We start from the raw sequence: 27,949 nt of genomic DNA on the forward strand, positions 1-27,949 counted from the left end.
CCTCGGGTCAACCAGAATCTAACACTTTTCAGAACACCCCCCAAAATCCAGTCCCACCTTTGCCTCCCCTGAAAACTCCTAAGCCCTATGGATTGTCTTAGAAACGTCTTGGGTTCCCAAGAGCAGCACCACTGAGCCATGGTCCCCAGAATGTCCATTCCTCCCACCTCTGTCCAGCCCCTACTAGCAGCCAATGAAAATAGTGTGTGCAAATGAGCAGACTTGAGGCTCAGAGATTGGCTACAGTTCCATGGAGGGGGTGGGGCCTTATCTCAAATGAGAGCTTGTACCTGTCCAGCCTAGACCCACTGGGTGGAAGTCCTCCCCGGCTTCTGTGCCTTCTTACAGAGCCTTGTGTTTGCCTTGAACAGGCGGGCCTTTGAGTAAGCTCTGCTGACCTCAGCCTAAGCCACACCCTCGGGCACTAGGACCTGGGCATTCCACAAACACTACAGTCAGCTCCTGTGCCAAATGAGAGTGGGGAGGTGAGAAGTGGAGCCGGGACAGGCAGCTGGCAGCTCCCTCCTTCCCTCCAGACCCTACTGAGTTTTTGTCCCTATCCCCTCCTGAGCCTGGTGACTGACTCACTAGGAATGTTGCTGACCAAGTCTCTGTGGCCCGAGGCTCTGGCGAGAACAGGGATCTCCATTTGTCTTTGTCACACCTCAGTCTCCCAATCTGTAAAATGGAAAGGAATCTAGTCCCTCAGCCTGCCAGGAGGGTTTTGAACCCTATCCCTGCCCCAGACCTCGGTTTCCCCACCACATCATGGGCCATTCTAGAGCTGCCCATTCCATATTCTTTTCAAAGCTGTGGAGGTGGGATCCTGACCTTGCCCCCAGCCTCTCCGCTCCTCAGCGTACCTACCGTATTACAGAATAGGGTCTATAGTCAGCAGTCGGGGGCACTGACTCCCACCGCACCCCCAAGCCTCTGACCTAACAGCCACTGGTATGAGCAGGTTTTTTTTTTTTAATGTGTAATTGCAAAATAGTGGTGAAACAAGGTCCCCTGGAGAGCTTAGACTGAGACCTAAGGGAGGAAGAGTCAGGAGTGACCTCATGGCCTCCCTCAGTCCTGGCCCCCACACTACGGGTCTCTGTCACCTGTTTTTATTAACTGTGTGTGAGGGTACACTATCCCATCGTGATGCCTTCCAGGTGGCCTCTCAGACTCTGCCAGAGGGCATCCATCTCACTTGGGCAGCTCCCGCCCCCCCCCCCCCCCCCCCCCCAGAGCACAGAGCTGGATAAAAGCTACCTGCTTGTTTCTAGATCAGCCTTGCTGTCTAGGGAGGAAGAGGATGGAAGAAAGGAACAGGGTCAAGTCAGTCTGAGAAGCTGGCATCACCACAGACAGAGGAGCCTGAGGAGTCCTGAGGGACGGACCAAGTGCTGTGATATAGAGACAGGGAAGGGACCGTGGCTGGGGCACAGATGACTTGGAAGCCCCACAGAGTTGAGAAAGCATTTTTGAATCAGAGCCGAGGGGCAGAAGCTGAGCGGGGTGGAGGTGGAGTGGAGAGAAGATGCTGATGGTGTCGGTGAGGGCGTGAAGGACACACAGCACAGGGCCTCGTGTGTAAGCAGGGCAGGGAGAGGATGGGGTACCCACAGTGTGGAAGGGGGGTACCCACAGTGTGTTAGAGGATGGGGCACCCACAGTGTGAGAGGATGGGGCACCCGCAGTGGGTTTGGGAAGTGCTCAGAGCACTGTGCTGTTCCAGGTGGGCACAGCCCAGCCTGCTGAGTGGAGGGCTTGTCTGTCACACAGGAGCCACCCCCTCCTGAGCAGCCATCTGCCTCTCTGCCTCTGCCAGTGCCACACAGCGATGGCTCCATTAGTGAAACCCGCTCACATGGCTCAGTTCTTATCACCCATCTGGAGAAAGGATCACTCCGGCCTCAGCGCCCATCTCCAAGGCTTGTTTCCTCCTCTTTGCCCCAGGCGATGAGCTGTGGCCTCAGCAGGCCTGAGCCCCATCCTATCGCAGGACCCCCAGGCCATGGCCATCCCTGGGGAGCACAACCAGCCCCCGTGATATCCTGGGCCCTCCCCCATGCGGCCCCTCCCCCAGACGCACAGGCCATGGCTTCCCGGAGTGAAACAATCTTGTGTAATCTATCAGTGGCTATCGGGCCCATCGAGGGGAGGGACGGGAGTGGCTGGGCCTAGAGATGGCGCCAACCTTTAGCGTTGATAAAGTTTCCGAGTTCAGCTGTGATGAATGTTGAGTAAGCGCAGGCCGCAGATAGGATGTGGACTTGGCAGGCCCGAGGCTCTGGCTGAAACCAATCTCCCTCTATCAGACAGGCTGGGCTTTCTCAGGCCCCCGGCCCTCTTCCCTCCTCCTAGTCTCCCTTTCTCTAGGCCTTGCCCCACCCAGGCCCCTGCCCCTGGGGACAGGGTAAAGGACCAGCTTACTGGTTGGATCTGTCCTGACCGAGGAACCAGGCTCAAGCCAAAGGGAAGATACTGAGGGAGCTCACAGAGGTAGCTGTTGAAACGGAGTGAGGGCCCAGCACACCCCACCCTCCACAGGTCCTGCATCTTCAGGCTTGTCCCTTGGTGGTGCTGCTTGCTGTACCCTGATTAAACCTCAGCTCCGTCCTGGGCCTTTAGACGTGGGAGCTCAGCCTGGACTTACTGTGCCCCCTCCCCACCCTAGGTCTTCCTACATGCAGTACCTGAGCTCATTTTAGTTTAAATGCCCCATTCCCCCGTTCAACAAGCTCCAGAACCCCGACATCCCGTGGACTGAGCTAGCCCTCTGAGGTACATAGGCCCACATCTGTCTCCATCCCAGACTGATCCCCTCTCTTGTCTGCACAGTGAGTCCCCAGCTAGGGATGGACCCTGCCTGGAACTTCCTGGTCCCCCCAGGGCCTCTCTGTCCACTCCTCACCAGAACTCTGTAAGGTCAGATGTGGGTCCCTGGACCTTGCAGCCCAGCTAGGTCTCCATTATGTATGTCCCTGAAGAGCAGGCCGGGTGGTGGCTAGGATGGCTGCCTTCCACCTCAGTTTCTGTTCATAGCTTCCACATTCCTGTATGCTGGTGCTAGCCAGGCTCTGACAAACTCCAGCAAGTGGTTGAGGGAGCGCACATGTATCTGCAGGGATCTGGGCTGAAGGAGCCATAGCTTCTAAAGACTACAGGTACACCAGGAGGGGGTCACCCCCACAAAACAGAGGGGTGTCCTGACCCCAACTGTGCCAGGAGCACCTAGCAGAACCCAGGGTCTGGTTCCAGGAGCAGACATAGGGGACCAGGGGTGGCCAGAAGCAGAGGTGGAAAGGGAGATATGGGGGATTACGGAGAGAAATGAGGCCTCACAAGGACAACAGCGAGGCCTGAGTTCTCATCTACTGTGAATAAGGATGGGTCCAGAGACCTTGTGACTTTCTGCCTCAGTTTCCCATACTTAGAGCAGGGTAGTACCAAATTGGAACGCTAGTAAGTACCATGCACCATTGGCATGCTCAGCTCTCCAATGTGTTCAGCGGCCCTTTCTCAGCCCCAGGGCTGAGGTCTGCCTCTGGCCACTGGTACAGTGTGAAGCACATGGCTGGGGTGCCTGGGTCCTCAGAAGCTTCCAGAGAGCCACACAGCTACACACGGACTAGCCAGAGCAGCAGCAGCTCAGGGCAGGGAAGCCCACCACATTCTGGCCATTAAGTCAGAGTTGGCTTTTGTGTAAGGGTTGGAAATGGGGGCAGAATACATTTCCAGGAGCGGGGAGCTCAGTGCTGCCCACGGCCCAGCCAGGATCACAGCTGTGTGAAGCCTTGAGCCCTCCGGGGATAGGCAAAAGAAGGTGACTGATGGCAGATTTTCATGACTCCTTTTAAAGTTTCTAGAACCAATTTGACCTCAGGTCGCCAGCGTGTGTTTCTTTTCACAAGACAGCGCCATGCAGAGCTCTGCATTTTATCTGGGCTGCATGTCACCCACACATACCTTTTTTTCCCCCAGTAAAGATTCTTGCCTTTAAAAGTCAAGCATCAGGAAAAGCCTGTATTTACTGTATGTGAATCATATCTCAATAAGATCTTCTTAGTGTTTGAATGCTGAGGTCTGTATAGACGCATGTTTACTAGGATGTGGGTCCTGACTCTGTCAGACCCCCTGCTCGGTGCCTCTGTAGTGACTGAGGAAGGTGTGCATCACCTTCTAGGATGTCCTGAGTTCCAAACCCATGTGACCTGGGGTAGACCCTCGTGATGTTCACAGCCAGGCATAGAAGCAGTCAGCAGGTCAGCCACCAAAGACCACACGAGATAGAGAGGACCAGGCAAGACAGAGAAGGACATAGGGCTCAGACTCCTTGGGAAGGGACGTGAGCTCCCCATCCCAGGGTCTGTGGGAACACCCTCTGTGACATACTGGGTGAGAAACATCTCCTGTCCCATCCTGTGTCTGTTCAGCCCCCGTGCCACCCATGCTGTGAACAGTCCATAGACTCAAAGATGGTAGCCCCTGGCTACAGCTACAGCTTGACTGTCATCATTGGGAACCCCAGGGGCAGACACACTTCCCCCTCTGGGGGGGGGGTGTGCACTCAAGTGAACAAGCAGTGCTATATGGCCAGCTCTTTTGTGGCCAGCCTAGTGTGGGCAGCATCCCTCCTGGGCTCTGTCAGATGCTGTTCCTCCAATAGTGTCCTCATCTCTACCACCAGTTTGTCTGTCTCTTTAGCCCCGCCCCAGTGGCATCCTAACTTGAGTTTGAGGTCAAGGTTGAGACCACCCTGAGCTTCAAGTGGTCCTTCACTCTTCCCGGGGACACTGGACACCTGCTAAGCCTTAAGGGCCACAAGGGTGTCTGAACTTGTTGTGTACAACTGTGATAAGGTGGTGGTCCCAGAGGACTCATGACCACACTGAGATTGGGGACCCTGAAGGAGGAGAGTCCTTAAATAGACTGAAGGGGTGCAGTAGGGAATTCAGTGGCCACTCAAGGACAGGTTTGGGGCACTGGTGACAGACATTTACACAGGACATATGCTGGGGGGACCTGGCCCTTTCCTGGCTGGCAAGACAATTTGGGCTATGTCAAGGAGTACGGCCGGAGGTGAAAGGGACTCTACCCTGAGAGCCCTGCCCCACTGCAGTGTGGGTAACGTGCCTGAGATGATCTTGTGGCACTGGGGTCAGACTTACCATCAAGGTTCTTCACCGCGTCCCTGTCGGTACTTCCTGACTGAGCTATCAGCCATTAGAACTGAAAGCGAAGGCAAGTCTGAGGAGCTTCAACTGTGCTCCGGGCTACAGCTCTGGGTCCATGTGCCTCTGACTCCTTAGCATTGCTCAGATCAGAATCCCCGCTCAGATGGGGCCTGGGTGCCATCTGGCCCTGCTGACCAGGACCTATTATCAGAGGTCACGGTGCCGCTAGCCAAGAAGTAAGGCTTTAGAACTTAGACCTGAGATGCAGGCGCAGGCCCTTAGACTGTTTGGCCATAGTCCCCACTGGGCTGAGTCCTGTGATGCTAAACTCAGCCCCTGAGGGAGGGCAGTGCTATCTTGCCGCCTGTGTGTCCCCGCCATGGCCTTCACTGCCTGCTGCCCAGTGGTGAGAAAGTCTGTATCGGTTACTATTTTCTCTCTGCTGTCAGGGCCTTATCTGACAGCTGGTCCTGCTGGAGGCCAGGGTCTCCCTCCTGGCAGTGCCAAGCCATTCCAGTGAAGTGAGGAGACTCTACAAGCAAGGTGGGGGGCTTCCTATACCTCCTGATGGCCTCCCCAGCCCTGCAAGAAACAGCAGTTGTCACAGTAACACCAGGCTGTGCTCCCAGCCACTGTTCCATTTGGCTGTGTGGACTCCAGCCTCCATAAGAGGCTGCCCTCGTTTTCCGTGAGTCCTGCCTTTGAGTGTGCTCTGTCCCCCACTCCACTTCTTTTTCTCCTGGCCCAACAGGAGCCTCCTCTGTCATCAGTCCTTGCCACCTCCTCCAGGAAGCCTCCTCCTCTCTTAACACCTTTCCCTCTTGGCCATACACACAGGCACCTTTGCTCCTCTGGGGAAAGAAGTTTAGTTGTGCTGCATCTCTGGCTCCTGGTCCTAAATCTGACACAAGGGAATGTGGGGAGGTTTGAGGAGTGTGTGAGCAGATGAAGCGGCTGTGGTTAGGGATGTGGCTGCCTGCTCTCTGGGTTCTACCTGGCATCCATCTGTGAGATCCAGGGCCCAAGGATGGGCAGCAGATGTTGCAGATCGCCTTTGTCCCATTATAGGAAGAGAGGAAAGAATCTCTGGGTGACCCTAAAGGAAGGACCCTGTGCCCGGCGGGCTCCTGTGGACCTTGGTCTGATGACCAAGGGTTTGGAACACTGGGTGCTGCTCTGGTATTAACGGTGGTTCCCATCCCACATGGTAGTCTGCAGGGGGTTCATCCATGACAGAATCCTGTCTGGACCAAGGAGCCCCCTTCATGCTGCCTGGGTGACACAGATGAGGGTTTAGTCCCCCTTCCAGGACCTGCAGTGGTCTCCATGTGGTGGTTTCAAAATGACCACCACCACCCTTCATTGCGACTCCTCAAAGCCAGGAGAGGGCTGCAGTCACCTCACTTACAAGGACTTGGAAAGCACTGGGCATCAGCCTGCTGTACAGAGCCCGTCTCCATAATTCAGTTTTAAAGCATGAAAAAGGGAGTTGATGAAATTCCGCTATCAGCTCCGAGCCAATATGCAAAATATCTCACCCCCAATCAAATAGCTATTATGTTTTCATTCCCAAGCGGCGTCCAGCTTAATGAGCAGGAGACGGATGGGCGCTTGGGCGTCTGCTCCCTGTGATAACCAAGGGGCTTGGGGCACTGTGGGGGCTGCTCCCAGTGCTGCCCTGGCTGTGGGTGGCCACCATGGTGGCCTGTGGATGCCGCTGAGAAATGTTGTCTTGCACTCGGACCTCTCCAACCTGAGCAGTAGTAGCCAGGCAGCAGGGCCAGCATCTGCCTCACTATGGGTAACAGGAGCTGTGCTTCAAGACCGTACGAAGGGGGGAGCACCTGTCTGGTCAGGTTTGAATGTGGTCCAAGTTCCTTTCTCTCCTTGCAGCATACCCTTGAGGATCATGGGCGAGCTGTTCTGCCTTAGTTGAATGGGCCTCAGTTTGCCCATCCATAAAGTGGGTGTAACCCAGACTTCCCTCTTGAGGTGTGTGTAGCAGGTAATGATTGGCTACTTATGGAAATGACATTTAGATAGGACTGGCCTCAGGTTCCCTTACTCTTCTTTGCCCCCACTCCATGGCACCCAGTCTGGCTTACATTACATATTCTGTATGACCTTTCCATGCCAAGACCTAACATGAACCCTCTGTGCCTATGTTCCCCACTGAGACAGGCCTAGAAGATGACCTCACTAGGCTATGTCAGTGGGAGGGGTTAAGGAGGGATATCTGTGAAGGGCTGGGCCGAGGCTTCTTGTACACAATTGGTGCTTAATAACCACTTTCCCCATCTCCTAGCCCTGTCAGGTTATTGGTGGCAGGAACCAGTGACAGCTGGTGTTTGCAAAGCACTGGCCCCCAGCTCCCTATGCTGCTGCACTCTGATAGTGCGGGCCAGCAGTCCTGGGAGGCTGCAGCTGTGATAGTTTCCATTGGTAGCTCAGGAGAAGGAGTACAGAGAGGTAGAGCCGCTTGCCCAAGGTCACACAGCAAGGACACAGTTTTGATCTGTCATTGTACCTGGTTGGGAACAGTGAGGTTCCCCAAAAGGACCCTAGCATAGGGCATGCTGGGGAGGAACAGTATCCAGCCATGGATCACAGATTCCCCTGACCTATAGGGCCAGTCTCCCCCCAGCCCCCCGCCGCCCCCTTTCTACTCTCCACAACCTTCACGGGCCTAGGTGTAGCAGAGGGCCCAGTACCAGCTCCACTGGAGCCGACTCGGGAAGCCATAGTGGCCCCAGGCAGGAATGTCTCGTCCGGCCGTGGGCCCACACTGTCTGCCGGTGGTGATTGCCTCCTGCATTATCAGAGCCATTTTAATTGTTCTGGAACTGAATTAACAACATCAGAACGAGCCGCTTGCAGCCTGGCTTCTTTCTCCACGCTCCTCCACGCAGCTTTGTGAGGAGCGGTCGCCTTTGTTCCTGTAAATGGAGGAACAGCCCTGCTCCAGGCGCCTGGGTGTGGGAGATCCACCTGGGTGGGCACCAGGCTGGGCTCCGTGATGTTACTGAAGAAGGATGCTTCAGCTTGTGCCCCTCATTGACCCAGCTCAGTGCCAGTCCCAGAATTCCTGAGGGCAGGGCTTCATCCCATTGACTGGAATAGGCAACTGAGACTCCGGGGACTTCCCAGGCCCTGGAGACGCATGAAGCTCCAGCAGAGAGATAGATAGGTCCATGCACCTAGGCAGAACAGCTCCAGCATCCTGAAGGGTGGCTCTGCTCAGGGTGCTCCTCCACCACAGCGGTTTAGAGCCCTGGTACAAGGTCATAGGGGTCAACACATGTATCCAGGCTACCTTGAGTCTGCTACTGTGAGCCTCAGCCCTGTCCTGCCTGTCACCCTGCTATAGCAATGCAGCTGGAACAGATTAGGAGGCTGGGTTTAGGACTAGCACCACAGAACTGCAGCCAGGAAACCAGCTTCATTTCCCTTTCCTGGGCCTTGTGTTGGTACCCAGTGCCCCGGGTTGGGGTTCCGCCTGTGCGAGTTCACTCACACTCAGTACACAGCGTTGCTGGTGCAGATAATTTCTCCCACAGGTCCGAGCCTGAGCCTCACCCCCTGTCCTTGCTCATGTTCCTGACTTAGAAACCACTGTGGCAGCCGGGCATGGTGGCGCACGCCTTTAATCCCAGCACTCGGGAGGCAGAGGCAGGCGGATTTCTGAGTTCAAGGCCAGCCTGGTCTACAAAGTGAGTTCCAGGACAGCCAGGGCTATACAGAGAAACCCTGTCTCGAAAAACCAAAAAAAAAAAAAAAAAAGAAAGAAAGAAACCACTGTGGCTCTTTGGTCCCCAGGAGTGACATGAGACCCCTGCACCCTAGAATGGTGTCAGCCCATCTGAGGCCAGTGTGAGCAGAATGGCACTGACCCCTGTAATGTGGTCAGGATTGTCTGGAAACCTGGTCGCAGCCTGGTGTCTCTTCTGTCTTGTGGGTCCCCATGCCATCGACATGACCAATAGATACTATGGCTCTCTCAGTAGCTTCAGCATGGGTACAGGCTGGCCCATGTTGGGAGCTGTGAGACTGGGGAGAGGCAGGTTTCATTAGCAGGGAACCCTTAAGCATCCAAGCGGTGCCTCCTAGTCCACCCCTGCCTGGAGACCAGGGCCCGCCTCCAGAAAGGCTCTGAAGTGGTGAGCACTGCTGCTCAGCTTGTAGAGAGCACTTGTCAACTGTACACAAAGCCCTGGGCCGGATCCCTGACACTGTGTATACCTGGTGTGCTGATGCATGCCTCGAATCCCGCCCCTCTTCAGGAGGTGGAGGCAGGAGCCTCTACCACACAATACCCCAATTCTCAGCCTTCCTAACACTGCAACCCTTTAATACAGTTCTTCATGTTGTGGACCCCCAACCATAAAATGGTTTCTGTGCTACCTCATCACTGTAATATGCTGCTCTTACAAATTGTACTGTAAATATCTGTGTTTTATGATGGTCTTAGGAGACCGCTATGGAAGGGTCCTTCAATCCCCAAAGGGATGGCAACCCACAGGTTGAGAACCACTGACACCGTAAGTTCAAGGCCAACCCAGAATGCATGAGATCCTGTCAGAAAACAACAATAACAACAACTCAAAGATGGCTTATGTATGCTGTCTGCCCTGTCCTCCACCCTGGGGCACACACCTCACCCTCAGGTGCCCTCAGTCACTCTGACACATCATGCATGGCTTTTTGGTTTACTTTCTCTAGCGCCCTGAGGCCTCACTGCTCTGATACTCAAGGCTCCTCCCACTCCAGGGGGCGTGTCCAAGACTCAAGCTCATCACCTCCTCAGTGACCACAAAATGACAGGACAGGGGTCTCCTGAAAGCTGTGGCTAAACAGCACAAACTGGGGGCGGGGCTGTGGCTAAAGAGCATGATCAGGGGCGGGGCTATGGCTAAAGAACACGAACTAGGGGAGGGGCTAGGTGGAAGCTGTGGCTAAAGGACTTGAGCTGGGGACCCCAGGCTAGGTGAGGATTTCAGTAGTGGCTCCGTTCTCTGTTCCTGTTGCCCATATCCTGGAGTACCCTCATAGATTGTATCCTCTGGGTCCCCTGAGAGTCACCGCAAAACCATGGGGGCTTATTCCAGCCTGCCATCTCCACTGCAAGGTGGATGCCCCCCAACTCGTCTGGAGGGAGGGAGAGGAAAGCTTCCCAGCCCCACTGTGAAAGACACCTGCATTCTGAGCCAGGTCACGCGTCTGCCATGTTTGTGTCCAGCATGGTTTTGCTCAAATGTAGTAAGCGCAAGAACTCACCCTTGGAGAGCCCTGGATCAGACCCCCAGGGCAGGGTGGCTCAACAGATGGGGCCTGTGGGGCCATAAGAGATAGCAGGCATGTCGACTGTGTGGCCCTGTGAGTTTGTGTGTGACCTGTGAGGCAGGAAGGCCTGCAGTGCGCATCTGAGCCCAGAAGGATCATCCTGTGTGGGTCTCTGTTAGTTGTGAGTGGTTGGGAAGGTTGGGGCTCTTGTCCTGGCAAGGAGGGTGTCCATTGCCTGGGGAGGGACAGACAACAGGAAGGGCAAGAACAGAAAATGCATAAAATGACCCCAGAGCTTAGGAATTGCTGTGGGCCAGGAGTACATGGTGTGGAGTTCACATGGTTGGCACCAGGGGACCCAGAAGGTGTCGTAGCCTTCGCCTCTGTGGGTAGCTGGCCCTGCTGTGTCCTGTTACCCACTTTACCCAGGCACCAAAGCTCAGCCTGTACGGCCATTAGGAAACCAGGGTGGCCTTATTTGGAAACACATCATGATATCCGGGGGCTCATGTCCACAGGTTCCCTCAGAGACATGGAGGCCGGAGAAGAAGCCAAGGCCATGGACAGCAGCCCCAAGGAGCAGGAAGCCCCAGCCCCAGAGGCCCCAGCCATAGAGGAGCCCCCAAGTCCACCCAGAGAAGGTAAGTGTGCAGACCAGCAGACCCAGAGAGGTTAAGAGGTTTGTCTGGGGTCACACAGCCCCCATGCCAACAGGGATCCAACGACCTAGGTCTGGGTTTACACTCATCCCAATATCATGTCGCCCCTTTCCTCAGCCCCATGGCCTCCGCAGATTCTCCTGGGCCTCCTGGTTGCAGTTTTCTGGGCCTGCATTTCTGAATCTGAGGACAGGCCACGGAAGTAAGCCCCACAGACCCCCCTACACTACCCAAACTCTAGGAGGACAGTTCAGGCCAGGTCTGGAGGTAGGGCAGAAAGACTTCAGGAGGCCCCAAAGGCCTGAGAAGAGGGACTCGTGGTGGTAGAGTACTCAGGAGATTAGCACTGCTGTGCTTTGGCAGCCACTGAACTCAGGGGAGATGGTAGCGAGCTCTGGGGTATCTAAGGGACACCAGATTCCGGACCCAGGTATCTGGGCTCTGCCTGGCTGAGTCTAGAGCCCTGCCACCTCTCTCTGCAGCTCTGAGCTTCAGGAGCGCTTCACTTCTTACCCATGAGCCTTTCTTCTCCCTGCAGCCCCCAACTGCATGAGCGGGAACGGCATGGGGAAAAGGCCTGGGGAAGTGGCTTAGTCAGGAGAGAGCTTTCTACACAGGCTTGAGGACCTCAGCATCTCTGTGAAATCCAGATGTGTGCTGCAGGCCTATGACCTCAACACTGGCAAGGTAGACACAGTGTCCCTGGGGCTCACCAGCCCGACAGGTCGACTCTCAGAAAACGAGGTAGAGAGCGGCTAAGGAATTGATGAAGAGGAAGGCAAAGGGAATGACAGAGAAGACAGAAGAGGACATCAGAGAGTCTCACAGCCTGAGTGGGGAGCAGAGGTCCCACACAGCCTTTCATCCCTAGGGCTCCTCATCGTGCACGTCACCAGTGTACCAGAGTCCCTGACTGAGTGGATGCAGGCCAGGGACCCTTCCTTCCCCCTTTCCCTTTCCATTCTAAGCCCAGTCCCCAGCCTGAGGTTCTGGCCTTTCCGTGGCCCTGACTCCCCTCACCCTCAGCTCCCAGGGAACCCCTGCCTCTGGAGTGAGGAAGCCAGTGCCAGGCCTGGTACACAGTCCTGAGAAGTGAAGCTATGGCTGCCTCAGTTTGTCCTGGGTGGCCTCCAGGAGAGTAGGTGCCGTGCTCAGAGGCTGCTGCAGTATCTCCCTCACCATCGGTGCCACCATCAGGAGCCACACTAGTGCAGCCGTGGCCGGGCTGCCAAAGGGCAAGTGGCTGGCGGCTGCTGGACTCTGACCCATGGCTTCCCAGGGAGCTGGCCTTTATCTGATTGGGAAGCTGGGGCTGCTGAGGGGGTAGGCGGGTGGGGCCGGGAAGGATCTGGGACAAACAGCCGGGCCTGCACCTGGCACCGGCGGCAGTGATAACACAGTGATGGGCGCGATAACGGGCGCTAGAGCATATCTGACGTTCAGGCGGGTCCAACGCGGCTCCGTTCGCTCGGTGGCTGGAGCTCAGATGCCAGCCACTTTGATTTATAGCCAAAAATAATAGGACTTTTATACCATGGGATTGATTTATTTGATGTTAATCATAGCCCTTATCGCGGTATTAATAATCTGCTGGTCCCATGACGTCACCCAGGGGGCTTTACAGGAGCTCATCGATCGGGGGCCACACTGGTTATCTGGCCCGCCAGGAAAGCAAACATGCCCTTTGGGCTAGAATTGGCTGCGGGGCTGGTGGAGGGGCCCAGCTGTTGCAGAGACCAGAGAGCCAGAAGTCACGGGCCTTGGTGCACTGGGTGGGCACTGGGTCGTGACAGTAGCTAAAGAACAATTATTACTGCTGTGATCAGCAAGGGCTGAGAGCTTTACAAGACCAAGAGGAAGCCTGGAGTGCTAGATAAGGAGAGGGGCAGGTGACTGTGTGCCCTGAGGCCTCAGTTTCCCTCCTGGTCATAGGCTAGCACTGCAAGGATGTGACAATGCTTTCCTCTCTACAGATGTGAGCCCACCCGCAGTGCCGGCACCTCCCGAGTCCCCAGAAGATCCTGAGGACATGGAGGGGCAGGAGTTGGAGATGAGGCCCCAGGATGAAGAGAAAGAGGAAAAGGAAGAAGAGACAGCCATGGCTAGTCCCTGGAGTGGGCCAGGTAACCAGGCTGACTAGCCCCGTACAGTAGTGTAGTGACCCCAGGGCAGCCTTGTTATAGCCTTCTGGGCTAGCTAGGGTTAGGCTATCCTGGGATCGTGGGTCCTTGGACACCACCAGTGCCCGGGTCTGTGTAGCTGGCCCAAGCAATGTGATCTGAGATGGTCTCGAGAGTGCGCATACCCAGAGCCTGTGCTCCTGGCATTTGAAGGGTCTGGTGTGGCTGGCTACGGGGCCTGAGAGATGATAGCCGGAGCAAGAGCCTGGAGGGCGGGTAGCTGACGTGTATGAACTGCTGAGCACAGCTTCCCTGCAGCAGATGGTTGGGATTCGAAGCTGGCTAGTGCCCAGGTGGGCTCGCGCTTGTGTGAGGACAGCTGCTCTTCCTTGGGGCCACAGCCCATCTGAGGTTCCAGGTTACCATCTGCCCCACAAACCAGTCAGGCCTGTACCTTTGCACAGACAGTGTGTGCCAGTTGTCACATTGGCGGCTGGAGCTCAGACTGCACAGGTCCCAGAATGTGGCAGTCAGGGTACCCTTGATGCCAAGAACATGGGCGAACCGTGGGCATCAGTGATTTCCAGGGCTCTTATTGAGGGCCGAGAGCCACTGTGCAGAGCAGGTGCGCATACACCTATGGTCCTCAACAAGGGAGGTGTCGGATGCTTGAGCACGTGGGTGCATTGGGCGGCACATGCGCACACGGTTATTGTCTGTCAGCTGTGTATGAACATGCAGGTATAACACAGCCGACTCCTGTCTGTGGCTAGAAGGCATGTCAAAGGGGTCTGAGAAGGCTTTGCCAGGGCAGAGACTGTACCTCCTCTGGAAAACTTGGGAACCAAATTGGGAAGGGGTAGAAATGAACTCTTAACTGAACACGTGGATGGTTTGGTGGGGTGCTAAGGCATCAGAAGAGCCCAGGAGTCGATTGGTGATGTCCACCGCCAGTGTCAAGGATGAGTGGCAGATGTGGCTAAGGTCCACACAATGGAACATCAGCCTGAGGCCGTAGAGGGAGGACTGACCTAGAAGACCGCAGCCAGAATGGGGACCTGCACTCTTGGGAAATTGAGTCCACCCATAGAATGTCCCATGGCTAGTTGTCCCAGAGCACTGTCCTGCCACATGTGCATCAGATGTTTGGCACATCCCTCACGGCTCTAGGTGACCTGGCAGAGGTAATATGGCAATGATGTCCGCTCCTGCTGGAGTGCCTGGGATGGGCACTGATGCAATCAATGTCCTATCTCAGTTGAGACCAGTGTCCCCAGATCTCGATACCATGGTGGGAGTAATTGCACCAGGTCACGTGGGTGCTAGACCCTTTCCACTCACAGGTCAGTGTCTAAAGCCATGGAATTGGGCAGAGCCCTATATGCAGGCTGTCCAGCTTCTTACCAGCCCTATGCTGACTCAGTCTCTCCAGCTCGAAGGGGGTCCCTGAGCCCCTCTGAAGGCATAGATGCCCCTTACATCAGCCTCCTGCGGCCAGCACAGTGTCATACCCACTTTGGTGTAGGGCAGAGAACGGCATACCACAGCACTGGCTGAGAATTGCGCCTTGCTCCAGAGGCCCAGATGTGAAGTCACCTACAGCAGTGTGGAACGTTGCCCACTGTCCTCATCCACATAAGGGTTATTACTTTTCTTAGATGGAGAAACAGGCTCCTTTAGTTTGTAGCCTGTCCTGCTCCCTGTGAAGGCCCTGCTCCATGGGCTGTGGTTTGGGGTCAGGGTGCACCCCAGCTTCCCGAGTTATTTGCATCCTCCGGGGCCAGGCAGTGCACTATCGGCTCCCACAGATAGGAATTTCTGTGCAGTGGGCAGCGATGGGGTTGATAAGTGGCTGCTGGCCAACCGCCGTGGTAGCCATAGCCTATCAGCTCCCGCACAGGCTGGGCTTATCACCCGTGGGGAAGCTGCTGCAGAGGCCCCGGGGGCTCTTATCTCCAGGGCCGCCCAAGCCTCTGATGGGGTTGGAGGCTTAAGGCCTGAAGGCAGTGCCCAGTCTGGTGGCAGACCAAGTGCCACTTTTACCTTGCGGGGTTGCCCGTGACTCTTCCTGACCTCCAGCCCATGGCTGCTTTCTGACGGGTCCCTGCACCCACCCTGTTTGTCCCAGGGATCCTGCCTGAGAGGTATCTTTCATAGTTCTAGGCAGAGACAGGAATTCCCAGTGCAAGCTAGCTAGCAGCGCTGGGCCATGTTAATGACCTCTGCCTGCTTGAGAGACACCCCCCTCCTACCTCAGTGAATGAGGTGGACAAGCAATGAAGGATGACTTCCAGCATCAGCCTTAGGCCCACATATTCACGCACGCATGCACACACTCAAAATGGGAAAAAGAAAAAAGGCACCCCCCCTCAAGGAACCCCGACTTGGCCCCGAGTTCTAATGCTGTGGTGATGCCCAGCCCAGTTGGCTGACTACTGCAGACCCAACTATAGTCTTCCTTGCTTTACCGACACTAGAGTGCACCCCGAGGTTGCCAATATCACCATCACTGTCATGATCTCCTATCATCTCCTGCTTCTGTCTCTGCCCCTGGCTCCCTGCTGCCCCTGCCTGGTACTCAGTGACGGTAGCACTCCACAGTCTGGGTCATGCATAGTGGAGTTTTCACCCACTATCAAGAGTTCTGTATCTTGCCGGGTACTGGTCACTCTTCTTTGATGCTGCTGCTGTGAGAGGCAGGAGCCCAGCTTTGTGGAGTGTCTAGGAATGGACTGCTGACCTCAGGACCTTGGTTTCATGGTCTGTAAAATAGAGATGGGGAGAGACATTGTGGCCTCCAACTTGTCAGCCACTAGACAGCCTGGTTTTCCTCACAGGGAGGTACAAGCAAGTTCATAAGCCCCCAAGCGGCTGATTTTCTATTACATCTGCATCAGACGGGCAATGCTATGTTTGCAGCTCTAATAGCCACACACTGCCCAGGGTCCAGCTTTGCAGTGACCCCACGGTGGGGTCTCAGTACCCTCCTCTGGGCAGAGGGAATGTTGTAGCCCTATGTAGATTATAAAACCCAAGGAGCATGCCAGAAAAGTGTCTTCAGAGAGCATGTGACCAAAGCCCGTAAGTGCACAAAACAGGCGGCCCTGTCAGGGCTCTGCAGACTGAGAGTGACCAAGATGGGCCTGAGATGCCAGAGAGGGGAGCCCACAAGATGGGCCTGAGATGCCAGAGAGGGGAGCCCACAAGATGGGCCTGAGATGCCAGAGAGGGGAGCCCACAAGGAAGGAGTGCATGCAAGGTCCAGAGGACTTGGAGCCCGAACAGTCCATGAGTCTAAGGAGACAGGAGTAGAGAGGCGGTAGCCCAGGGCCTGTGGACTTGGGCCTGCCCAGCAGGTGAGGGGATAGGAGGGATTGAGCCAGGAGGGCTTATGTGTCCCTGAGGCACAGCAGGGACACACCCTGGGCCTGATGGGCCACAGACCACTCTGGGTCCAGAGCTGAACTCTGTACCCAAACTTTCCCCAGATTGAGCCCCAAGCTGGGCTTCCCTCAGTTCTCGGCTGAATTCTAACTGGGAGGAAGGATAGAATAGAAGGAGAGAGTTGGAGTTGTCATCTTTGAAATGACTTTGTTTGTAAGAGTGATGGCTGTTTCAAATCCAGCTATTGCCTGGAAGTCAATCTGTAACCTTGCATGGCCACCTCGCTATAGCATGTGGAGACTTGTCCCAGGAGCTTGGTGCCCCCAGTGTCATACACCTCCTATCACCAGCCCTTAAAGTCAGGAGACTTGCAAACACACCAGCCCTGTCAGACCTCCCCTTAGCCCCCACCCTGCCTGGTCTTGAGCAAGTGGCTCAAAGGAGCAAAAGTAAACAGGGCTGGAGAGCTGGAGGCTGCTGTCAGGCATCACAGTGGGTCCTCTTTCTAGGGATTCCTCCAGGGCCAGCTTCAGCAGAGGAATCGCTAGACCACCCAGTTCCTTCCAAAGGACTACATAGAACTGGGGAGGTTTGAGACACAGGGGGACTGTAACCTTCCCGGGTGCCCCCAAAGGCTTCATGCATGCCATCAGTACACTAACTGTGCTGTTTGCCTGTGCCAGTATTCCATCTGTAATGAGTCTCTCCAGCCCCCTCTGAGGGTCTGTCTGGAAGGGCAACTGAGTCACTATGGTGGCCCCAACCCATCCCTGAGGTGTGCTTTCCTGTAAAATGAGTGCAGAGGCCCAGAGAGTTCCGCCAGCTGTTAATATGAATGCTAGCAGTGGGGACAGGGCTCAGCAGGACTTCAGCAGCCTTCTTCTGTCCTGTGGATGTCTTGAACCCAGAGCTTATTCTAGTCACTGCTGTCTGAGAGCAGGATCCAGGGGCAGAGCCTGAACTTGAGGCAGACTATAAAGGGGAAGACAGAGGGGAGCAAGAGGCCATCAGAGTGACTTGGGAAGGCTACCCCAAGCACATTAGCCCCATGTGACCCTGCTAGGTGACCCAAGACCATCCATCTCCAGGCAGGACCCAGTTCTCAGTTCTGGAATCCCTGGAGGTGAAACAGGGGCATCGAGAGAGCCACCTGAAGCCCTCCAGGCTCACTGCCCCGAATCCATGTGAGGATACACAGACTAGATGAACAGCCCTGTCCTGGCTTTCTGGGAGGGTCTAGACAGATAGACAGGCAGATAGGTGGGCAGGCAGGCAGGCCTTCCAGTAGGTGGCAGGGACAGAGAGAATAGACAGGCATGCCATGGGAGTGTCGAGGCGCTAGGTGGAGATCTGGCCGAATCCTGATGAGGCTGTGGAAGGGGAGAGCACTGGCTAGGAATGGGGCAGCACCTTCCCATGCTCACTTTTGGAAAAGACGTGACTGGAGCACATGGCCCTTAGGAAGAGTTAGGACCTGTAAGTCTTGCCACCTCCAAGCTCCAGAGACAAAGCAGAGCAGGGAAGGGGAACCCTGTGGCTTCTGACAGCTGAGACCAAGGCTCCTGGCTGACCCCACAGTCCTGGCCTGAGGGAGCCCAGCTAGGACGGGAAGAACTGTTGTCTCTTCCGCCCAGGAGTTTCTTGGAGCCCAGAACTCTTTCCAGGAGCTGCTATGATCTGAGCAAGAGCCAATCAGCCCACCCCAACTCCTAGAGGCAGGGCCAAGAAGCCTGGCCCTGGACCAGGCCAGTATGTCCCTGAACAGTGTCAGCCAGCACAGGGGGTGCCAGGGTGTCAAGGCCAAGTGGGAGAGCAAGGGGCAGCACTGGAGAGGACCCCATCTCTAGGCAGATGGCTGAAAGGCACATTAGGATACAGGGAGGTATTCAGGCAAGGAGCTGAGTGTGCAGAGGTCCTGAGGCACTGGGGTCATGGCATAATGGAGCCTTAGGGCTATGGTAACAGGGGGACACGGGGGTAAGAGCTCAGGGCACAGACGGTCAGGGTCCAGGTTATGAGCCATAGACCTTGTGGACAACCAGCCCTCACAGCCTTGTCTTGTTGTGGTGCTGGGGATGGAATCCCAGCTCTCAAGCTAGCCAGGAAAGCACTTCACCTCCAAGCCACACCTAGGCCCAGAATTCTTGGCTGCACCGTGAAGATGCTGAAAGGCACTGGGCGGCTTTGATCACCTGCCTGGGAGAACGGATCAGTGGTAGAGCATCCTGGGGTCTCGGGGTGCAAGGGGCTGCTGCTAGGGCCACAGGAGGTAGTGGTGGCCATTTCCTGCTGGAGGCTCCAGCCAGATATCCTGCCTAGGGTCCCAGGGAACCAGGAGACAGGACCCCTCCCTCCCGTGGAGCGGTAGCTTGTTATCTAGACTGTGTCCGGCTGACTAATCTTGCAGGCCCGGGGTTTCTGTGTGAACCTCAAGGCCTGTTATCTGGCGGCTGAGGCAGGACGGCTCGTCCTGATGGACAGCCTGGGAGATGGGCCGATAGCTGGCCATGCTCCCCTCCCCACGACCGACTGGCTGGCATGTGTGGGTGGGAAAAATCATTCCAGCTATTTTGCGTTATCATGGGGCCTGGCGTGGCAAGTGATAGGCCTGTTTGTCTAAGATTAGTCAGCAGGGGAGGGGGCACTGGTAGATGATAGGGGTCACTCTGGGGTCAGCTTCAGAGCCCAGCCCACTACCTTGGAGCCCCTTTGAAGACTCCTGTTTTTCTGAGACCCCAGAACAATCTGAAGCTAGAACATGGTGAAAAGACCTAAGGAAATTGTATCTTTACTGTCGGGCATGTTCTTCCTGAATAGTCACTGAGTACCTTGGGGGTTGGGGACAGGCACCCTCAGGGCCTGGAAAGACACAAGGATGGCCTTGACCTCCTGGAATGTATAGGAAATACAACCACTCTCTGAGTCCAAGGCCAGAGATGATTCTAGATGGCGTCGGAGTGAGACTCCCTGAGCCAACACACCACCAGCCACCCAGTGATAGTGTGTTGGAGCAGAAGACACCATGACAAGTCTCAGCTGAGTGTACACAGCTGGATCTCACTGCAGGGTGAGGAGGAAGGGGGCTCAGAGATAGGGGACCCCATCAAGGGGGACTATGGTGGCATGCAAGTGATTGTTCTGGAAACAAGGGTTAGAGGTCATAGCCTAAGGTCAGCATGGGCCATGGGGGGATGGCTGGCAGGTAGGGATGGGCACCCTGGCTGCCCGCTGGCCCTATCCACCTGAGTCCTAGGCCAGCCATGACAACTGTTCTTGAGCCTTGGGCCTCAGACACTGCAGAGGAGAGGGACTCTCACAAACCGCCCTCCTCCCCATGCTGCCTCCCCCTCCTCTTTTCTTCTCATACAGTGAGCATCTGGCCCATGACACATGCTATGTGTCCTGCCACACATCTTGGGGTTGAGGACCTCATCTGAGTGAGCAGCAGCTGCAATGGCAGCCAATCACCAAGGGACAGAAAAGTGGCTGAGACATGGGGATGTAGCTATGTGGTCCAGTGCCCAGGACTCTCGCAGAGTTCTTTTTGACTCCTGATGAATGGTCCAAAGGCACAGCTGGTGTAACAGCATCAGAAGTAGGGGACCAGGTGTGACAGACAGGTCTGCTCTGGGAGCAGGTCCTATTGGCTGTTGTGTGGGTAGAAACAGAGCCCAGACGAATTCTTAAAAGACACGAGAGTATACTCTCCAGGCAGCAGGAGGCACTGTGGTACCCCATTACAGATGTGGAAACTGAGGCAGACAAGATGGACAGCTCTGGGGAGGACTGAGCAGGCCTCTTGGGAGAGTCCATTGCTTACCACAAAGTCTCATCCCAAGGAGCTCTCAGTAGACGCTGTAGGCAGCGGACATCCAGTGGGAAGTGCAGGTAGAGCCCGAGAGGGGCCCCAGGCCTGGCTGCCCACCACGTGTGGCCCACTTACCTCACCCCCTTCCGGACCTGCTGTCTGTGGCCAGGGCAGGCTATCTCGGTGGCGGCACTAATCAAGTCACTTCCTTCTCCGCCCTCCCACCAGCTTCCTGCCCAGCTAGCAGCCCCACAGCCGGCCTGACATCAGCCAGGCAGGTCCCAGCCTTGCCAGGGGAGCTCCAACCATTGTCTTCCAGCAGTTTCCCTCCTGTCCCCTCCCTGGTTATAAGGTCGACATGTCATTTCAATCCGAAGAGTCATGATCTCCTCAGAACACAGGTCTGCCTTGGGCTGTGTGTGTGGTGAGGAACAGCTGTTGTCACTGATGCCGTGGTTAATGGTACTACCTGTGTCATCAGTGCTGCTGCTCTGAGCCCCAGCGTGTGACTGTCTTTAACACTGCCACTGGCTTGCTGGCCATAGGTACCCTAACTGTGGCCATTGCTGGTAAATTGTTCTTGCTAGCAACATCACCACAGGCATGAGAGCCAGCTCTGACTGCCACCTCACTTGCTGTTTTCTGGCTGCCATGCCCCATCCTGGCTAGAGTTACATCTGCCCCAGCCATTTCTACCATGACCAGAGTACCTAGTAGAAATAAGATGGGGTGGCCCTGGCTTCCATCCCCATTCCTCTCATTTTGACTGGTAGCTGTGATTTCCTCATCCAGAGAGCTGCCGTTTCTCAGGGTGACTGCTGTAAGGCAGAGCAGGCAAAGTGGGCAAACTTGCACTTCCCTGTGCCCCCGGCTAGGATCCATACAGGTCCAGGGTCCAGCCACAGTGCTGAGTCGCACAGGTACTGAGACATACAGGTACTGGGACATGCTCCCTCCCCTCTCTTGCTGCCTCACAAGGGAAACTGAGGCAATCCTGCTTACTTGTGGGTAGCACTGCCCTCGTGTGAGCAGCATTTATGAGACCCTCCTGTGAGACCCAAGATGGGAGCCAGGAAGCAACTCCCACCGCCCCCTGCCAGCCCCGTGACATTGCTGTTCTTTGAGAGAACACCCCTTCCCCATAGCCACAATGGCTCCTTATTTATTTATTTATTTATTACCTCTCTATCTCTGTGCATAACTTTTGATTTCCTCGCTGCGTTTTTTCCATTATGGAGGCGGTGGACGCAGCCGATAAGATCGGTCCCCAGAGATGGGACAAAGGGGCCGCCGTCGGCTCGAGGGCTGGTCATATCCTGCACGCAAGGGCCCAGCGCGGCCTGAGATGAGGCGAGATGCTATCATACCTTATTGTGTCTCATGGGGGCTCTACCCACCCGGCCCTGCCCCCAGCTGGGCTATCTGGGTCCTCTGGAATCACCACAGGCCTTGGATTCGTCCTTCAAGCCACCGAGCCTCCGTGTCCTCCACACATATCTGATGCTATGGGGTGACTTGGGGACCACTAGCCAAGGCCTGTCATAGTCCTTTGCTGCCTAAGCAGGGACTTGACAGAGCTCTGGGAATTTATCCAGAAAGCCAGGAGTGTGAACAGCAGAGCGGTGAGGATGGCCATTGTAGTGAAGCCAGAGGAAACTTCTGACCTTAAAAAATTTCTACAAGAGCTGGGCAGTGGTGGTGCACGCCTTTAATCCCAGCACTTGGCAGGCAGAGGCAGGTGGATCTTTGAGTTAGAGGCCAGTCTGGTCTACAGAGTGAGTTCCAGGACAGCCAGGGTTACACAGAGAAACCTGATCCTGGGGAAAAAAGAGTTACAGAAGAGAGCAGAAGTCATTCTAACAGATGCAGACCCCACAGGATGCTGTAAGAAGTCCCTGAGCCCAGCAGGCTTGACCAACATGCCCCACTGACACTCACAGAGCCACCAAACTGCAGAGTCTCCCACCCCCAGGTCATGATATATTCTAGGTCACTTGTAGATTGTGGGAAGGTGGGACAGGTGCCCCGGGACAAGCTCCAAAGCCCAGCCACCGCTGGCTGCCCAGTTCCAGGCCAGCAGAGAGCTGCCGCAGGAGACATGGATGTAGGTCAGGACCAGCCTGCTTCGTGCTCCCCTTTCCTGAATGCATACCAGTCCCTCACCATGTCATCCCTCTTCCCTTTCCCTGTCAGGGAACTTAAGGAAGGACAGAGCCAGGTCAGAGACTTGGATTTGAACTTCCAGAGTCCTGATGCGACTCCGGCCTCCAAGTTGACAGAAGCCTTGAAGGCAGAGGCTATTGTGGATGGTTCTTCCGAGGAAAAGCTAACAAGTCCCTAAACCTCTTTGTCTCCCATCCCCCACAGAGCCTGACTCACCCTGGGGCAGAGGCTTGTGCATCCTTTGTAGGGGCTTTTGGTCTGTGTGCTCAGGCCCTGAAAGGCCAGTGTGCTCTAAGTGGTAGTTGTGTCCTGGCACACTGGCTCCCCAGCTCCCACCTCACTGTCAGCTGTTGGCCCTAGGAGGTGACTGCCTACAGGCAAGGCAGACAGCTGTCACTCCCTTGGCGACCACCACCACTTCCCAGACCCTCATACCCACCCTGACCACTCAGGCCAGCACCTGTGGCCCCAGAAAGCAATGGAGTGAAGACAAGGCAGGTGGGTGCACTGAGCTGGAGCCAGGCGAAGCCAAGCTCTGGGCAAGACCAGGTTGTCCGTGCCATCATAAGTAGGCAGGGAGATGTGGGGGCTCTAAGCTGATAGCTTCCTCTGTCCCTATGCTGGGGGGAGGATGGTGGAGCATGGAACTCTAGGGAAGCCTAGGAAAGACGTATCTGTACACGAGCGCAGCTTGGAAACCATGCCTCAGCCTCCTCAGGGATGCGGGCTGGGTAGAAAAGAGCTCCTTGCCTTGGCATGGTACACAATCCTCCAAGGGATTACTGTGTCCTTTGAAGGGTGAGTGGGTGCACAGGTCACCGTTGCCATGGTTCCTCCTGCTAGTCTGGCTGCTGTGGCTGTGCCCTAAAGGGACAAAGGTAGTGTCTCTCTCCAAGAACCTAGAATCCTGGCTCTGAACCATACAGAGTCCTGAGATGAGCAAGAGATGCCTTCCACCTGGCATCCCTTACACGCTATCGATGCACCTTCTGTGAGAGCCAACCCTTCCCCAGAACAAGCCCCAGGTGGAGAGAGGCCCCCACAGATCCCCACAGAGGGAGGAAAAGCCCCACCCTCCATAGCAGGCTCTTCCCAGATGAACCCAGATCTGCCATTAGTAAGGGCCAGGGTCCAGCCGATAAAGGCTGGCTGTTGCTCCATGTCAAAAAAATCAATACTCAACAAGCATAGTCCCAGAGACCAGGGAGGGGCCGCGGAGTAGCTGGAAGGGGCAGGACTTCAGCACCTTGGACCAGCCCTCCTCCACCTGGCACCAGTGTCTGGGGTTCCCAGTGACTTAATCCTAGGCCAGACTGACCACACACACACACATACCCTACCCTGCTCCCTTCTGATGGACAGGAAGCTTGAGGTTGGCTTCTTCCTCCCCAGGGTCACCAGAGTGGTGACAGGACTTGAGGAGGAGGGGCTGGATGGCTACAGAGAGAAGTGTGTAGGGAACAGAAGCAGGGGTGCTCTCCCACTCCTGGGGTCTGGGGCACATGATGCCCAGAATATCCCTCAAGGCTGGCAGTCTACGAAGCTAAATACCTCTTTCCTCTGAGGTTTGAGCCACTGAGAACAGTGACACTGGCGAGAGGGAGGGGACTGGGCGGAGTGAGGAGAGAAATACAGGCTCTGGTGCAGTACCCCTGGGAGCAGCCCACCCTAAGGCGTTGTGGACCCTGCTCTGCACCAGCTGCCCCAGCACCTTTGCTGCTGCCACAAGAGTGGACAGAAGTGGCTCAGGCAGGGCTGCTTCCTGGTGTGAGTGGATCGCATTCTTACAGGACCTGAACCCAGCTTTCTGGTGGCCTCCAGTCATCCAGCTTACTGATCCCCATTTTCCTAGTAACTGGCAGCTATAGGCACTCTGCAAAGTCAGAATCTACCTCCCGAGGGGCGGGGCGGGGCAGGGCGGGGCGGAGACTCCCACCCCCCCATTTCCCTTGGATCTCACCCCAGCCCTCTGTGCCTCTGCTTCTGAAGGCGGTGGTCAAGCTTGTGTCCATGGCGCCTGTCACTCTGCAGCTTATCTGCCTGGTGCCATCGTCTCCATCTGCAGAAAGCCGGGCAGAAAGCACTTCCACCCTGCCTGTGTGGTCCCTGTTCAGTTCCCTGGAAGTGAGCACGGGGTCCCTGCTGGGCTGTCAGGGTCATTTTCTACCCCTATTGCTGCTCACACTATCTGTAATGGGGAAATGTTGGGGATAAGGTCTGGCCATACCCCGCTGCCTACCACAGGGGGATTCCTGTGCATTGGAGTCATGAGTCTGGGAGTCAGTGAGAGATGGCTGAACTCTCCTTACTGGCCACGTCACCTCTGGAAAGTCCCTTGACCTCTCCAAGCTTGCTTTCAATGCCTCCCCACCCCCACCCCATCTTCCTTAAAAACTGTTTAGCAGACAGTGGCCCTGAGCAAGGGCAGGTGTCACACACACGCCCCTTCTCACAAGCAGATTTCCCTTTCAGTGTGGCTTGACCCAGGAACACATTCCAGCAGCTCTCTGACCCCTCCATCCCCTGCTGTGTGACTCCAGGGCATCTTTTGCCCTTCCGGGGGCCCTTGGTTTAGTGAGAGCTGATGTCCTCTGGGCTACACAGTTTGCTGTGTTCACACCTGCAGAATTTTCTAGACCCCACCAGACTGGGGCTGCCCTCCCTCCCTCCCCATTCATGTCTTTTTCTTTCCTTTACTGTGACTTTTATCAAAAGCAAACAGGGTGATCCTTGTGATAGGGGCCGCGCCCCAGCTGCCCTGTAGGAGCCACAGGGCGGGTTGGCGGGAACGATGGGCTGATTAGATAAGTAGGTACTGGTGGTGAGCCGGTGGGCACCCACACACCAACCACAGACCCCACAGGGCATGGTGGGGGCTTTGGGCGGCTGGTTTGGTGCTTCAGAGGCCCTGGCCTTTGGCACAAGGGGCCTGGCCCATTTGAGCTGAGGAAGCTTTTTGCTGACGTTCCTACACACCACAGGCTCCTGTTGTAGATTTGCAAGCCAGCCGCTGCTCACATGGGAAAACCGGGGTGACTCGTGTCCTATCAGAAGGGTACTCTGAGGTCAGGGCTTAAGAGAGGCCATAGTTAGCCAGGTGGCGGTAATGCACGCCTTTAATCCCAGCACCAGAGGTGGAGGAAGGCGGATCTATCTTAGTGCTTACAAGTCAACCTGGTCTACAGAGCAAGTTCCAGGACAGCGGAGGCTACACAGGGAAACCCTGTCTGGAGAAACTAAAAGAGAAAGAGGCGGGGTCGTGGGGGGAGGGGCAGGCCATACTTGGGGAGGAGGAGGGACGGCTCAGTAGTTAAGAGCACTTAATTACTTTTCTAGAGAACCCAAGTTTGGTCTTCAGCCCTTGTGTCAGGAAGCTCCAGCCACAAGGAATCTGCCCCCGTCTTCTGTTCTCTATGAGCCCCTAGACACAACATATGGCATACATATATACAGATCTTAGGGATCCCAGGGCTTCCTCCGCCTCCATAGAGAGAGGCCAACACCAGCACTAGGCAGTGCTGTGCGTGCCGATGGAAACCTCTGCGATTCCAAGGTAAAGCTAGGAACGGGGGGGGGGGGGGGGGGTTCTAGTTAGGTCTGAGGGGCTCCAGGGGCAAGGGCGCCACCTGGGAAGTTAGTCTCTGCCCTGTAGCAAACATAGCTGCTTAGCCGACAGACTATATATACACCCCTTCTACAACACAGTAAACTGAGGCCCCAGCAGGACAGGAACACAGACACTAGGGTAATGGCAGGACTTGGCTTGTTGGTTTGAACACCAGTTCTGTCCCCCAGAGCACCCCACCAATGGCCAGCTCCACCCACCCCCACCCCAGCCAGGCTTCAGCTGAGGAAGTGGATGGGGGCTTCTTTCTGTTCCTGGGAGATGAATGCAGGTGAAGGCCATGCATGACTAACGTTGTAAACGATAAATATGCATTAGGTTCCTTGAAGATGCTGCTGGGGAATGCAATTAAGTCCCAGCACGCATCCTGGGAAGCAGTGTGTACCATTGTTTACCTGAATAAATGAGCCCTTGACCCAGTGCCTGAAATGACTCACTCACCTGTCAAGGGCTCACCAGGGAAGCATACGGAAGCCCAGGCCAAAGGCACCAAATTTCAGACCTGGAAGAAGCCAGCTGCTCCCTCCCACCATCCCTCAGACAGGTACCAAGGTTGTAAAGTGTGGGATCCCAGCCGCCATGCAGACTCTGAGCCTCAGCTTCCCGAGTATGCCTGGAGGGATCCTGCAAGTCACATCTGGTGCTGGGCTGTGACACAGCAGAAATGGGACCAGGGTTCACAATCGGATTCAAGGTTTCTAACAGACAAAGGCACATTATCCATCCTCCAGCTGAGGGAACAGGTGGCCAGGGCCAGAATCAGGTTGGAAGCCACCATGACAGCCCACCATGGAGCCGCCTGTGCCCATGAGGGCATCTAGACACTTGTTTCTAGAATCCCCAGGAGAGAGACTGTGACCCCAACCCCTGCCCCCAGATACCCTTCAGAGCTCTGTGATAGTGTGTGCCACAAACCCAGAGACTAGATTATGTCACTTCCAGCCCAGGTTTTCTGTTACTACTGTGGAGCCCCAGTAGCAACCCATCCCTAAACCCTGGGCTTTCCACTGTGTGCTGTCTGTCTCAGGGTCCTCGGTGAAAGAACAGCTCCTCCAAACCCCCCTTTTCCTGTGCAACCTGCTAGGAGCGCATCTGCTGGGTGCTAGCCTTCTCTCAGGGGTTGGGGCAGGAACTAGGTTATCTATGTAACTGACTGTTGACTGTCACCAGAGCTGCTGGGCACAATTGCAGAGGTCACCTTGTACAAGGTGCTGGGGTGAGCTGAGGTTGAGATCAGCTGCCCTCCCCTTACCAATCTGCCCCTCAAACTGGCTGACCTGGGCCCTGAACCAGAGAGGCATGTTACCATAGTGATTGTTGTACACTGCCACCTATCCCAGGCGTCCCCCTGTCCCTGAGTGCAGAGTGTGCTGCTTCCCCCCAGGGAGAGGGACCACAGCCCTTATCAGCAACCAGCCCTCTCTGGCGGTGCATGATACCCAGAGGATGGGATGGCTGCCGTGGGAAATGCCAGCGAGCTCTTATCTGGAAGGCTGGGCCATGGCCGTGAACTCTGATTAGGGTGCGGGGCCGTTTGCCGGTGGGTGAGCGAGGCGGTGGCACCTGACTGCCTCCTTCCCCATGGGGGGACTGTAAGCAAGCTGGGAGCCCAGGCTGTCCAAGAGGCCCTGGCCACCACAGGTGGCATCATGGCCAGGTGTGTCTGTGGGACTGCCTGTGTCATACCACACACTCAGACCAATCTGCATGGACTGCCTCCCTACCATGTACCCCAATTTATG

At 55.8% G+C, this 27,949-nt stretch overlaps 1 protein-coding gene across 3 annotated transcripts in view; it reads left to right on the forward strand.

The window, feature by feature from the left end:
* Zfpm1 (zinc finger protein, FOG family member 1) overlaps positions 1-27,949 on the forward strand; it is a 55,664-nt gene that overhangs the window by 12,832 nt on the left and 14,883 nt on the right. For all 3 annotated transcript variants that reach the window (XM_029480523.1, XM_021170363.2, XM_021170362.1), the window contains exons 2-3: positions 10,967-11,089; positions 13,081-13,230. In XM_029480523.1, coding sequence (XP_029336383.1) covers positions 10,981-11,089; positions 13,081-13,230 — 259 coding nt within the window. In that variant the 5' untranslated portion in view covers positions 10,967-10,980. The remainder of the gene's footprint in view (positions 1-10,966; positions 11,090-13,080; positions 13,231-27,949) is intronic.

This window comes from Mus caroli, chromosome 8, assembly GCF_900094665.2.
Source record: "Mus caroli chromosome 8, CAROLI_EIJ_v1.1, whole genome shotgun sequence".
Classification (NCBI taxonomy): Eukaryota; Metazoa; Chordata; class Mammalia; order Rodentia; family Muridae; genus Mus; species Mus caroli.